Consider the following 14,090-nt stretch of genomic DNA (forward strand, 5'->3'; position numbering starts at 1 on the left):
CGAAGGACAACGCCACGGCCCCATGCAACGTTTGCCATTAATCTGTGGCAGACTTGCCAAAATTGGATGCTTTTGTCTCTCCAAACCCAAGTCACCTAGTAACCAAAACCAGGCCATTAAGAATTAAAGGGACAGACTCTACTTTTCTGGCAAGTTGATGATAGGTACCATAATTGTATGTATGTGACCAAGTTTTACGTTTACAAAGTGTACTGTTTACATGCCAAATGATCCGAAAAGACATATAGTAATGGTTAGCAACACGAAATGTACAAGTATTGCTTTTTGTACACTGTAATGTATAACTTGCAAGAATCAATTAAGGGGCAGAAATTTAACTTGCAAGAAAGGAAAGGCAAAAACGGATGGATCATTATCCAAGACTCATACCATGTTTACCATCAAAATAGATGGAAATTTGTCAAAGAATCAATTCACAGTTAGGAAACATAGATTTTTTTTTTAGTCACGTTCATTATTCACATTTCATTCGGCTTTTTAGACACATAAATGTTCGCCTTATTTAAATCTAATTTATGATTTCATTTATTAGTTGTATGATTTATTTAATAGATAAATGAGTTTTATCATGCAGGTATACATCACTTCTCATCAATGTTCTTGTATCTGATTAAAAGTAATGAGCATCTAACATCTGCTCTAAAATGTTACCCCATCTACAATGGATGGGATCTACAAAGTTTTTTAGAAAGAAGGATTACTAGTGTAGTGGATAACTAGGTAACTTCCCTACTCTTCTAGTCTTCTGCTTGTAAATTTCCAAGAAACAAACAGAAAAGACTTGAGGAAGAAACAGCAATCAGAGAAAGGTCCAAATTTTCACCAAATAAAAAACAAATGATGTCATAGCCGTTGAATTCATCTGATTCACACTTTCACTCGTTGCTTTCTTATAGAAATTGAATTCAACTCCCCATCTTAAGGCTCTTTGGCCCTACATAGTCTTTGCCTCGGCTTTCACCGACCCTTTCGAGGCGAGCCAGCCTTGCCTTTGCATTCTCTTCCACCATTCTCCCTCAAAACTCCCTCCAACATTCTTTTCCTTGGTTTTTTCATCTATCCCTCCTATAAAAATCGATTATTTTGTTCTTTTACCTCTTAAAAATCCATTCTTGGAATTCATTTATCCATATACACCATACTTGTGCATGTCCCTTTTGGTTGTTTTGCTTTTGTGATAAGTAATTGTTGGTTTATTGGTTTTTCATGATGGCTCCGGATCTAAGAAGAAATGGGTCGGTAGTAGCTTTAGCCCTGTTAGTCTCTCTGGTTGTTAATGGTGTTATTTTTTATGTAGAAGGTAACAATAATGTGGTTTTTGAGGTGGAACATAAATTTAAAGGGAGAAGGAATGAGAATGGAGGAAGAGGGTCTTTTTTGACTTCACTCAAGGCTCATGATTCCCACCGCCATGGCAGAATGCTTGCAGCCCTTGACATGCCTTTGGGTGGCAATGGTTCCCCTACAGATGCAGCGTTAGTTCTTCAACTTTTTAATTCCTCATAGTTACGTATGTGTTTGTGAACTTGTTTATGTAATATTTCATTTAATTCTTCAGGATTTTCATGGTTAACTGGTTGTGATTTTGCATGATTGAGATGTGATAATTAAGTTTTATGCTTCTTTTCAGGACATTGTATTTTGTGCTTGACTTAGTTGTCCAGATCCAATCTGACAAAGCCTTTGTCTATAGTCTGTGTGATAATTTTGTGGTCATTGCTGATAAATGTGTCTATTGGTCTGATGAATGTGATTGGTGGTTTTTGTCTTTGCTCTCTACTTTGGGTTTTTGCAGGGAAGGAAAGAGGAATTTGGAAATTTTGGCAATTTTATGACGTCAATTGTCTTGGCATCACCATGGTTGTGATTTTCTGGCCATATCTCACAGTCCCTTTTTCTTTTTATTTGCGGGCTTTACTTAGTGGTCATTCCTGCTAAAGTTTGTCAAGTTTTGCCATTTACTTCAGTTAGTCTTTTGTGGATCATTACCATACTGTACATTGCATATGCATTCATTAGCATGTCTGCAACTCAGATATGCACAGATTTTTTCTTCCACTGGCATCAGATGGCATCCGCTATGAATTTCATTATTCTATCTCTAGTGGCTTTAGTCTTTCTTGGCTATTAAACTTGATGTGTTTCCCTCAACCTTAAAGGGGAAATAGAAGGGAAGAGAAACACAAATTCAATGCAACTTCATGCACATTTGAGTCACCTATTGAACTCCTTAAGTGTGGCTACTTGAAACTTCTGCTACTCCATGTTGTATCATGTTTCTTAATTTGTGAACACCAACAAATCTATTTTAAAGACAGTTTAAGATTTGTCAGTTTCGATGTGGACACATTTACTTCAAAATGCAATCTATTCATGGATAAAGAAATTTGAATTCTAGTTATTCACAGTTTTTGATTTGTTGTACAGGCTCTATTTCACTAAGCTTTCGATTGGGACTCCTCCTCAGGATTATTATGTGCAAGTGGATACAGGAAGTGACATTCTCTGGGTAAACTGTGCTGGCTGTGTCAGATGCCCCAAGAAAAGCAGTCTTGGTGTAAGACATTCTCCTAAATTTTGTAACTCTTAGGATGACTAGTATTTTGGCATCTGATGAATTTACAATGTTGCTGCTATAGCTGCTATTCATTAGGATAGAGCTTTTAGATTCATCATTCTTTCTTCTCGTTTGTAAGTGGCATAGTAAATAGAATTAGTAATAGCATAGCGTCTTTTTCTGTAGATCTTAGGAAAGATGTAATGTGGAAGCAGTTCTTCCCCCATGTGGATTAAAAATACAACAACAGGCTCAAAAACCATTTCTCTGTAAAATCAATGTATTTAGCTTTATACGAAATACAAGTTGCCGCTACATGATAAGTTTAAAAAAAAAGAGTTTGGCATACATGTGGCTTTCATGGTGACATTTCTTTTCCGACTGGAAATTGGAATGCTTTTTTCTTTTTTGTAGATTGACTTGACTCTATATGACATGAAAGCCTCCAGCACTGGGAGACTTGTTAGTTGTGATCAAGACTTTTGCTTGTCTGCATTCAATGCCCCAGCCTCTGATTGCAAGGTTGGTAACCCCTGTGCATATTCTGTTACTTATGGAGACGGGAGCTCAACCGGCGGATATTTTGTCAGAGACTATGCAAAACTTAATCAACTGTCGGGAAATCTTCAAACCATACCCATGAATGGTAGTATAGTGTTTGGGTAAGTTCTATTTCTAATGTTAGAAAGTATCCTTTTCATGATTTTTAAGGAACGAGCCTTGATTGCATTCTGTGTTAGCCTACAACTTATTGACCAGTTATACACCAAGATCTTGGTTCTGCATAAAGGCGTTATGTTCTGAAGTATGATTATCCACCATCCTCAAATTTAAGAAACTTACCTAAGCGGTTGTACTGGAAATTATAACTGTTATTAGATTGAAGCTTGCTTGATCTGCAAGGAAGGCAATCACTACTTGTGTCTTTGTTGGACTAAAATTAAGATCAGGACAGAGACTTTCGGAGAGACTGAAGAACTGCGAGGTTGTCAAAGATAGTAAGCTGTTACTTAATCATCGCTTCTACTTTAATGCATTTCCAACTAATTTTACACTTAATATGTGCATATAGAAAGCAAAATGCCACAAATACAAGGAAAAATTTGAGCTGTGGATTAGTTTCTATAGCTCTGTTAGGTGCTCGAATATGCAGTTCATATCTAATGAAAATTAATGTTAGCGAAAGGAAATGGAGATAAAATGATGCAAAACACTAGGGTAATTTAAACAGAGTCCATATCTATGGCATGTAGAATAGAAAACAAACGCCTCCTTCCCATGGAGTTGCACAGGGATGCTTGGAATTCTGTTTGATACCATTTGCTTACTTTCTTGGATCTGTGAATACTATGTTAAATTGCACCATATCCGTACCTAAATGGCTCCCTCAAGTGGCTACCATAAAATCGATATGGGCTGGATGGTGGATACTACAGCTATATAAATTCTAGGGTCTGCTTATATTCATTTGTCATCTACAAAGTCATTCTAACATCAGATACAGATGGAGTCCAACAAATTTACAATATTTATCATTTAGGTAAATCATAAATGAAGCTCAAGTAATTACAGTTGGTACATGCACCTTAAGGCGCATTAGAATGTCTTGCTGCCAGTAATCGTGATTAGCTTGTATAGTGAATATTGGAATCCTGCAAACTGGGCTCCAATCTTTATGAATTTTTCCTCTTTATTTCTTTTGAGCAGGGTGATATTTTTCTTTGATCCATAGTAAGAAGTATGTTATCGATACATGCTCTTGATGATACCCTAAGTTGTGAGCTAACTATTGCATTTAAATACACTTGGTAGTTCTAACCTTTTTTGTCTATCTAGAAGAAAAGTATGAATTCAGTAGGCTTTTGGTACCTGCCAATCTTTTAATTTTTGGTGTGTTAATAATAAAGTACCTCTAGGCATTATCTTGTTTGGCCGTAAAAGAGTCGATGCCTGAGGTTCTGTACAACAAGTAAATTTTTTAACTATCCTACACTTGTCGGTGTTGAAGCAATGGTTGAGAAGTTTTGGAATGCCCAAGTTTTCTTGTTCATCTCAGTTATATATTTCCTTTTCTGTTCCTGGCTGTTTGTAGTGCAGAATGTTTACATTCCAGTTATGTATTCCTTTATGTCATGGCTGGATAGTGATCCATTTATGGTGTTTCTTTTATGCTGCCTCTGTAACTTACATTCTTTTGATCCAAGATAGGTGTTCATCTCAACAATCTGGAGAGCTAGGGTCATCTACTGAAGCAGTTGATGGCATAATTGGTTTTGGACAAGCAAATTCATCTATTATTTCACAGCTTGCTTCAGCAGGAAAGGTTAAAAAAATATTTTCACATTGCTTGGATGGTATCAATGGAGGAGGCATATTTGCTATTGGACAAGTAGTGCAGCCAAAACTAAAGACAACACCATTGGTCCCAAATGAGTATGTTTACGTTGCGTCTTTCATTTTTGTTGTGGTTTGGATATGCTATGTTTGTTGGTTATCTTCTTCCGGTGTTGAGGCTTGTTGGTTTTGTTGACCGTGCACTTGGTATTTTCTAATTCATGAATTTGATATTCTCTATAATTTTGGAACTAGTTTTTGTCTTGATTATTGTTATATTACACTCTTAGGGCACATTATAATGTTGTTCTGAACGCAATTGAGGTGGGTGGTGACGTTCTAAACCTTCCCTCAGATGTATTAGGAGGTGGATCTGGAAGTGGTACAATAATAGACAGTGGTACAACCTTGGCTTATCTTCCTGATGATGTCTATACTCCACTTATGGAAAAGGTGCATCTAAATTTTTGAGCCTTATTTCAACCAATAAATATTTCGTAACATGATATTCGATTGCATGCTTACACTCATTCAGTTAGTTTTGTAAGCATATTGTTTCTTATCTTTTTGTTTTTGGTTCTCTTGCCTCCAGATTACGGCATCCCAATCCAACTTGAAAATCCATATTGTTGAAAATCAGTTCAAGTGCTTTGTCTATAGTGGAAAGTAAGACTCCTAACTTTACTCTTTGCATGTCATACATGTACGAGGGGGCTGCAGTTTCTTGGAATTGATTATAGCTGAGGGTAGAATATTCTCTTGTCTGGTTTACATCATAGTTTTATATGCTTTGATTTTCTGTTCAAGTAACCATTTGGTACAGTGATTGAGATGGAGGGCCATGGTGGAAATTTTGATGCAAGTTGGTGACTCGTAAATCAGTGATCTGTGGATATTAATTCAGTTCTTCCCTTCCAGGCCCACATCCTTAAAAACAGAAGAAAACATAGACCAAGTGAACAATAAAGACTGAATTTAATAACTGAAATTTCATTTAAACAGCACTAAATGGTAGTCAGAATCAAAATATTCTTTTGTTCTTGTATTTAAAAAAGACCTTGTATTCTGTTCATTTTCTTCTAATATAAGTAGCCTTCATTCGAGCTCTAAACCACCTGTAAATGGCAGCAGTAACTCTAGCCATCCCAAGTATCATAACATTATTTGTTCACTGCTTGTCAACCGAATTGTTAATGATTAGCATATCTTACCATTTGATGCTACATAGTTTTGCTTGTGCATTGATCAGCTTGTGATGACCAGAATAATTTTTTATTCGCAGTGTTGATGATGGATTTCCAGTTGTTACTTTCCACTTTGAGGATTCACTTTCTTTGACAGTTTATCCCCATGAATATCTCTTTGATCTTCATGTAAGTATTTGCTTTTTTGGCCTATGCAAGACCCTGTCTATAAGTGGGAGTTGTGATTTGTACCATTGTTGTTGGAGCCAGCAATTTCTAAACAGCAAACTTCAGTCTTTTCTTGAATGCATTGTTACTTGCTACTAAATTTAGACATACCTTTTTTGTTTTTTCTTCAATCTGAAATCAGCCTTGGATGTCTGCATTTGGTTAAAACTCATGGCAATGTCTGTTCAGCGATTCAATGTGGAGCTACTTAATTTGTTCTCTAATTGCAAGACAATTTGATCTTAATTACTTCTTGTCAAACATTTTTTTGTACCTTATACTCAATGATACTGTCATGCTTGAGTTTCAGAATATTTTTGTGTGCGCTATTTTGTATATGTTATGGTGCTTTCGTGTCATTGTTTAGTTTACGTAGCATAGATGTTGTCTTTTCCTGAATGTAAATTTCCATGCTGAGATTTGGAGTCTGATAAAATTATTACCATTGTGTTAATCTTGTTTCCCCAGTGGGATTACCCCAGAATTATGCCCCTGCATCCAAGAATAAAATAACGATGATCCAAACTGAAATAAGAATGAATATTTGGAGGTGTGGCACCAAACATATTGTTTGATAAAGAGATACAGAGAGTCATGGTTCCAATATAGGAATTTCTAGTTTGACAGTTATCCAATTAGATTGACTAGTGCATAAATGATGTCAAAGTGTCATTCAAATATTTTCTGCGCCCTGCAAAAGATTTGTAATTTGCATCCTACAGAGAAAAATTAAACCCCCCCCCCCCTCGAGGGGGGGTGGTTGGGGTTTATTGGGTGCTTGTAGTGAATAAAGTTTTGTTCTGTTCCTGCAAAAATTGGTCTTAGTTTCTCAAATTAAAGACACATTGACCTCTCTCTTATTCAACTTTGATGTTATAGGATGATCAATGGTGTATTGGTTGGCAGAATAAGGGTATGCAGACAAGAGATGGAAGGGAAGTAACTCTTTTGGGAGGTATTACTAAAATGCTCTTTTGTTTCTTAAGAGAAATAGCTTTATAAATACATAAAAAAAAAGTTGTCTGAAGTATATTTAGATTCTGGTAAATGCAATAGTTTCACATACTTGATGTTTGTCTACGTCTAATTGTCAAAGGATTTTGTCAAATATGTGTCTATTATGACCTATGTTGACAATCTTGGTAAAGGAGAACAGTGCATCATTACCTGTGAGGAAACTGTTTGGTTAATCATTTGGTCAGTTTTGGACTTAAAGTCTGGATTCTATTGTTCACTGGCTAAATAGATGCTTCCGAATATACGTTTGCCAATTATTATGTGTTTATGTTTTTCTGGTATCTGCCTTTTAGCCTGAAACAATTATTAATGCTCAGCATGACTTTCATAAATTAGCGACAGGCTGGAATATTCTGTTGTTATTAATGCAGAACTACTTGTTGCATATTAATTTGGTTGGTCTTTTCTTCGGTTTTCTCCCTTCTAATGCAGATCTTGTACTCGCAAACAAGCTTGTTTCGTATGATCTTGAAAATCAAACCATTGGATGGGCTGAATATAATTGTGAGTACACTTTTTCTTTCAATAATTGTCAGACTACCTGCTTAGATTCATGATTGAATACTCTTCCGATATTTATTCAGCAGAGAATCTTGATGTGGAAAAAAAGTTTTGTATTTGGGCAATGTTATTCTCAGCAAAACTGAAATACTTGATGTGTAGCACGGTTGAATACTAGTTTGCCATTAGCATGTAGCTATTATGTGGATCTTTGTGTTCAGAAGCGCATGGAGTTGTTATTTCTCATTTTCTTTTTCCTTCTTCCTCTTTGGTGGGGCCTTTTCTATTTTATTTTATTCTTTTTGGAGTGTGGTTGTATGTTTGATCTAAAGCTGGTCCAATTTCTTTGATTCCGCTTGTGTACTGGAGCTTCAAGAGACAGTAAGTATTCCTAAATTTTGGTTCTGTTTTTGGTATTTTTACATCATATTCTTTTCTAGAGCAGCATGTACGGTACTTTCCAGATGTGCTGATACCATTACCACTAGTGTGGCTGTGAAAAGCTTTTAAAGTTATTAGATGAGTAGAATGTTTACAAGTCAGTCTGTTGTTCATGAAACCGCTTGCAAACTGTAGGAACTAAACTGCACACTGATGCGTGCAGACATTTATTGTTTAAATGATCATCTGAAGGCCAAAACTAGGGCCCTTTTGGGGACAAAAGTGAGAATATAAGAGAGAAGTACACTTAAATATCTGGAAGGTCTTTACTGATTAGCTGGATTAAATTACATGATTTTGATGGAAGCCCATGGATGAATGCATAACAATCTCTAATAGTACCACAATTCCTAGTCTAAAATAAATTGCATTCAATATTTTTTCCAAAAAGTAACCTGTGAAACTAAGGATAAGTTTAAGAGCTTCGATAGAAACCCCTTTCCCGATTTGCACGTGTCTTGCGCCAATTTATGAAACCACCCATTTGTCTTTGCAAGACATGCTTTTGCGAATTGCATTTTGTTCTGCTTTCAATTTTGTCAGTTCTAGCGAAATTGTAGAATACTGAAATTTAGAGTTCCATTGATGCATGATACTGCTGACAGAATGTAAATCACATGCATAATGCATTAGCAGGATGTTGTCATATACTGCACTGCTTGAAAATGAGCATATACGTGTGAGTGCTCATATGTTCTTTTATTTGCTTTCTTCTATGGCTTAGACTTTTTCTTGGACTATATTTTTGACAAGCTTGGGGCTTTTGCATAATTCTTTTTATTGGTATAATCACAGGCTCTTCGAGCATCAAATTGAGAGACGAGAAGTCAGGAAACGTGTATGCTGTGGGTTCTCATATCATTTCTTCAGCTCGCGGCCTGAATGCTGGAAAAGCTCTAAGGTTCCTATTGTTAATCATCACATCATTGTTGTATGCACTTTTGATCCCATGAACATTTAAAATCATACAAGCTGAGAAGGAGGCATTATGATAGTGTACCATGGTACTCATAGTGATCAGGCGTCTTGCTGATTCTTTGGACCATTATAATTTCTCATGTGTTTAAAGTGAAAGTCAGTTCGTCGAGACATCTTGTGACTCCATAATCTTCTTGATCAAGCTGAACTCTACTCACAAAACCATAGCTAATTCTTTTGATCTCAAAAGAGAAATAGGCTCTGCAAAAGGATTTCGGAGGTTGATGTTGAACATTATTCTTATTTGGATGTTATTGATACCCCAGATGATTAAGGAAAGCCTATAGGAAACAGATGGTGGAAAGGAGTATACATTCTTTCTGACTCTTTGGAACTTCCTAGTGTATACACATATTTCACATGGAATGTATCTTATAATTCATCTGTTCTTTCTGTTTATTGTCAACTTGTTTCAAATGATTGGAGTAGCTGCAATAATCAACTCGGATGGTGGTTCATGCTTAAGGCTCGTCTTGCCTCATTGTTAAGACGTATAGAACTAATTTCGCTTGTGATCAATTGTGAATGTGCTTTCTTGGAAAATCGCTGCAAGCAGTAATATTGTGTAAATTCACTGCGCATGCACTGTTAGGAAAAGAAGAAAAAGTAAATTACCATACACAAAATTGTAGCTTTATCATTTCTTTGTCTTCTGATGCTGGGATCACAAACTGGGCATATCTATTGGCTATTGCTCGTAATTATATGAGGGAAGTAAACGTTCGCTTTACTTGAAAAAAAGTTTGTCGCTCATTTCTTCCGGTTATAAGATAGATTGTAGGATATTCTGATAGCATCTTGTCTGTGTCTATGTGCATGCTGGATCTTGCAGAAGCACTGCAGTTGCCTGGTTCTTCTTTTTAACTCCTAAAGAACAAGTTCAGAATTAATTGACAAAAGATGGTTGTGCTACGGGAAAAAGAAATGCTTGTTGGTGGCTTTTAAGGAATTCTGCGTAAATACACTCGGCAAAAGTTCTTAAAATGGTTCTCTCAGAGTGTGATTCAGAGTTTGACGGATCAAACAAATTACAGTAAATCTTATATACACTGACAGTATATATACTATCACCGTTTGATTCATGACGTGTGCAAAAGTGAAATTTTAAATTCAAATTTTACATAATTATTATTCATTTAATACTGATAGTGTATACACTATTAATGTAGAAAAGATTAATCCAACAAATTACTGTTGAAAGCTTTCTGTATTAACAGTAGAACTCACCAAGCTGTGAACGAGCACATAAGCTAGTTTTACAAGGTTGTTCTCAGGAACTGTACAACGAAATAGAGAACGGCAAGAAACAATGCAAATTGATAGGCATCTCTTTGGAAGCTGTCATCCCTCTGGAAGAACTGAATCATGGAGAAGAAAAGTCCAAAATCATATCAATTCCCAGTAGCATATATATAAAGGCGAAAGAATGATTGCTGAGAAGTAAGTAAATTACAAAGTGGTGACTTACTTTCGTTGGATCACCAGAAGGGTCTGGATACATCTCAACATTCTTGTTCTCTGTTATGCGTCGTCTGTTGAAGTCCTTGACAAAATCTATGACATCTTTTCCAGCCTCTGAAGTAGCATGGAGTCTCCGCGAAGCCCAGAAATACGCTTGAGCAAGGAATGAAGATGCTGATAAATCCCATAATTCTTCATGCTCAATCACTTGCCCACTAATTTGGTTCAAGGTGAATTTGGAGTGTACTTTAACAATCAGTTCTTCTCCAATTAGAGATTTAGGCTTCCCCCTCAGCGTCCATTTTATGCTCAACAAACTGGTGGACAACATGACCATTTCCTGCACACTCTGGAGAAAGAAACAAAGTAGAATTTTGCAAATCAAGGTGAAACATACATTAGCCAAAAAGCAAATCAAAAGCGTGTTAACTGAACAACTTGTTGCTGATAATGTGATCAGGAACCAATATGGAGCAGCAGAAGAGGAGATTTATTTACAAGTACGCTAAGGAAATCATGCTTAAGGTAATTACCACACTAGAATGGTGGGGGAAAATTCAACTTCAGTTGCCAGAAAGCTTACCACTTTGGGGTCCTCTAGCGCTTGAATTGCCCATAGCGGTCTCTTGTACTTCTCTCGACCAGTAAAACTTCTGAATGGATCCTGCAATTAGTTATTAACATTAAAAAAAATGCCACCATTGATCAAAACCAATTCAGAAACTAGCATCTAAAGATAATGTATAAACACCTTATATTTAACAGAAGCAGCAAAGGTCCCGAGGGCACGATTTCCTTGACGAAGCTCTAGGATATCACGCACGAGTTGTCTGGCGGTGGCTTCAACAGAGGGGCTACTGATGCATTCAAATTCATTGCAGAGCTCACCAAAATCCATGCCGTCCACGAGCTTGTCAGCCTCTGATCTTTCAGAGACTGACACTTCTGTTTGATTTGAGTCATTTATGACTGCAATTCATTGGTAGTAGCCACGGTTAAGCAAAGTATAGTCACGCTAACACATTTTCTGCTCCCGGAATCAAGAAAAACAACATTTATACTTCTAGCATGGCCCAAGATTTGAGAATTTCAGCTATCAAACTAACGAGGAGCGGAGAAGGATTGGAGGTTCGAACATTACGAATTGCCAAGGACGCCTAATGATAAAACGCAAGAATTATAGCTTTATGGAGGCTCAAAGTTTCAATTTTTTTTAATAGCTTCGAGCTTATACTCGGAAAAAGAACAGGCAAAAGAAAACAAAGAAATTGCGGCTAGCCCATTATATCTGTACACCATGCAAGTAACAATTCCCTTCATATTTATACGAGGACGGGAAAATAGTGCAAAATACCAGATAAAAGAGAGCTCTAGCTCGAAAGGGGAGGACCTTTAGTTACTGGGATATATATGTTTCTCAATCTAGAATAAGATGAAGATAACAGAATAAGGAAACAATTACCTCGGCTGAGGAATTTGTTGGGTCGATGTTGCGGAAAGGATGCATTGGTAGGGGGCTTCTTGGAGCAGTGGAAGATGAGGTGATGACAGCATTTGGTTGTAGGAGAGGACGAAGTAAAGGTGGAGAAAAGAGCAAGAACAGAAGCAGAGGAAGCAGAGACAGCTGCAGCAGCAACAGAAGCATTCATCTCTTTCTTTCCATTCTGCCTAGCGTCCGGATGGATTGGGATGGTCCCTCTATTTTTTTTTTCCGCTGTTTCAGATTTTGTCAGTCCACTCAGTTTTGTTTGGCTCGATCTTTCTGGTGTGTGTTGGATAAGGTGTGATTTACTTTGTGGTGCAGGAGTGTGCTGCTGTGTCCGTGCGTGCCGTTGCATTTCGTGGGTAACAAGTGGCAACTTACATGGCTTAATCTTCTTCACCAGCTAGTTGGTTCCTAAATCTACTGGTCTGAATGGTCCGACCACTGCAAATACAAAAATTATAGACCCAAAAACCGGTCAAATCAGCGACTCAAGCAATCTCTTAGCTAGTCATAATGTTCATGAACTTGGACTAACTATAGGATTTGATTCATGGTTTTACTTGTGGCTAACTGAAAAAAGGGTCAGTTGATTTAGTGGCAATTTTTTGGTTTCAAGCAATTTTTTGGCATGACAAGAAAAAGAGAAATTCAAACACGACTTGAAGTTAATGAATATTACCAATAGTTGAATATAATTAGATCATTATTAGATCAGCCTGTTAGTAATACGAACAAAAATTGGTTGATCGGCTCAACCTACTGGTAGATATGTTAACTCGATAAAATGCCACCTTAGTAATAATTGAACTCCACATATGCCAGCCATTGTAAGTAATTGCTAAAACTAACAACCACAAATCTCACTTGAAGGTTTTAATTGTAGGTTTTATGCCGTATTGTATATGGCATTATTAGATTAATGTTTTGGTTGGATACTTAACTTTGTGACCTGGTTTACGCTTAGCGGGTTAAGCAACTCGGTTTGGTTCAATTCATTAACAAGTTGGTCAAGATGCGTAATGACACAAACTTTTAGTGGACCAAATCTCAATTGAGATTTTCTGACAAGTACATAATTACATTAGGACATGGTCCATTGCCACCCCTAAACGTGCATAGTTACCCAACTATTTTTTTCTGGTGGGATTCAAATTAGTGTGTGTGAGTAGTGGTCACGTGGAAATGGGATTGATGCAACAAATATTGGAATGACTAAATAACTAAAGTGTTCACCAGCCAGCCCTTGGATGTGGTCACCACCAAGCACTTATGAGCAGTCGTCATGATGAAATGGGATTTGATACAACAAATATTGGAATGACAAGAGCATAAATAGCTAAAGTGTAAAACAACTCAACTTGCCACCAGGCCACCCACCAGGCCAAGGTGGCCTGGTGGTCACACCACCAAGCACTTTGAGTCTTGGCAGTGTTGGAAGGTCAAAGGTTGCCTTCCACAAAATTGCAACCGAATGTGGCTGCTTTCAATGGTTTTTTCTAATATGGAGTTTTTACTTCTATTGGCTCTCTCTACTCTAAATTAAGATAGATTAAATTATAAGAATGTTATCGTTGTGATATCAAAAAAGGTTGAACAACTCAACTTTGTTCATAGAGCAAAAAGCAGATACTCACTAGAAATGCAGAGAGCAGAGACTTCATTCCAATTGAAAAAAATGTCTATAAGAATTGGATTTGTTATCAAATTTATATTGTCTCTTAGCTTTCTAATTATAATGAAATTAGACAACCAACTTGTGAAAGGTAAATTTGGCTTGAAAAAGATTTAAAATCTCTCTCGAATGGAATGGGGGAGGAGAGGGTTGGATGGTATAGGGAGAAAAAGTATAAGTAAGAGATTTGGGTTCGAACCCCTCACTTAC

The 14,090-nt window shown here is 36.8% G+C and overlaps 2 protein-coding genes across 2 annotated transcripts; one reads left to right on the forward strand and one right to left on the reverse strand.

Moving 5' to 3' along the window:
- Positions 1-816: 816 nt before the first annotated feature.
- Positions 817-9,660, forward strand: LOC113709601 (aspartic proteinase 36-like). The gene is made up of 10 exons (XM_027232400.2): positions 817-1,496; positions 2,449-2,578; positions 2,993-3,240; positions 4,787-5,011; positions 5,203-5,365; positions 5,505-5,578; positions 6,195-6,285; positions 7,204-7,279; positions 7,774-7,845; positions 9,079-9,660. The coding sequence occupies exons 1-10, from the start codon at positions 1,228-1,230 to the stop codon at positions 9,234-9,236; spliced, it is 1,506 nt and encodes a 501-aa protein (XP_027088201.2). The 5' UTR covers positions 817-1,227; the 3' UTR covers positions 9,237-9,660.
- Positions 9,661-9,849: 189 nt separating this feature from the next.
- LOC113709602 (uncharacterized) lies at positions 9,850-12,474 on the reverse strand. The gene is made up of 6 exons (XM_027232403.2): positions 12,185-12,474; positions 11,474-11,691; positions 11,306-11,386; positions 10,730-11,071; positions 10,489-10,619; positions 9,850-10,128 (listed from the first exon to the last, which is right to left on the reverse strand). The coding sequence occupies exons 1-5, from the start codon at positions 12,369-12,371 to the stop codon at positions 10,518-10,520; spliced, it is 930 nt and encodes a 309-aa protein (XP_027088204.2). The 5' UTR covers positions 12,372-12,474; the 3' UTR covers positions 9,850-10,128; positions 10,489-10,517.
- Between the last annotated feature and the right edge of the window lie 1,616 nt (positions 12,475-14,090).

The sequence above is a fragment of the Coffea arabica genome, chromosome 9e, assembly GCF_036785885.1.
Source record: "Coffea arabica cultivar ET-39 chromosome 9e, Coffea Arabica ET-39 HiFi, whole genome shotgun sequence".
Lineage (NCBI taxonomy): Eukaryota > Viridiplantae > Streptophyta > Magnoliopsida > Gentianales > Rubiaceae > Coffea > Coffea arabica.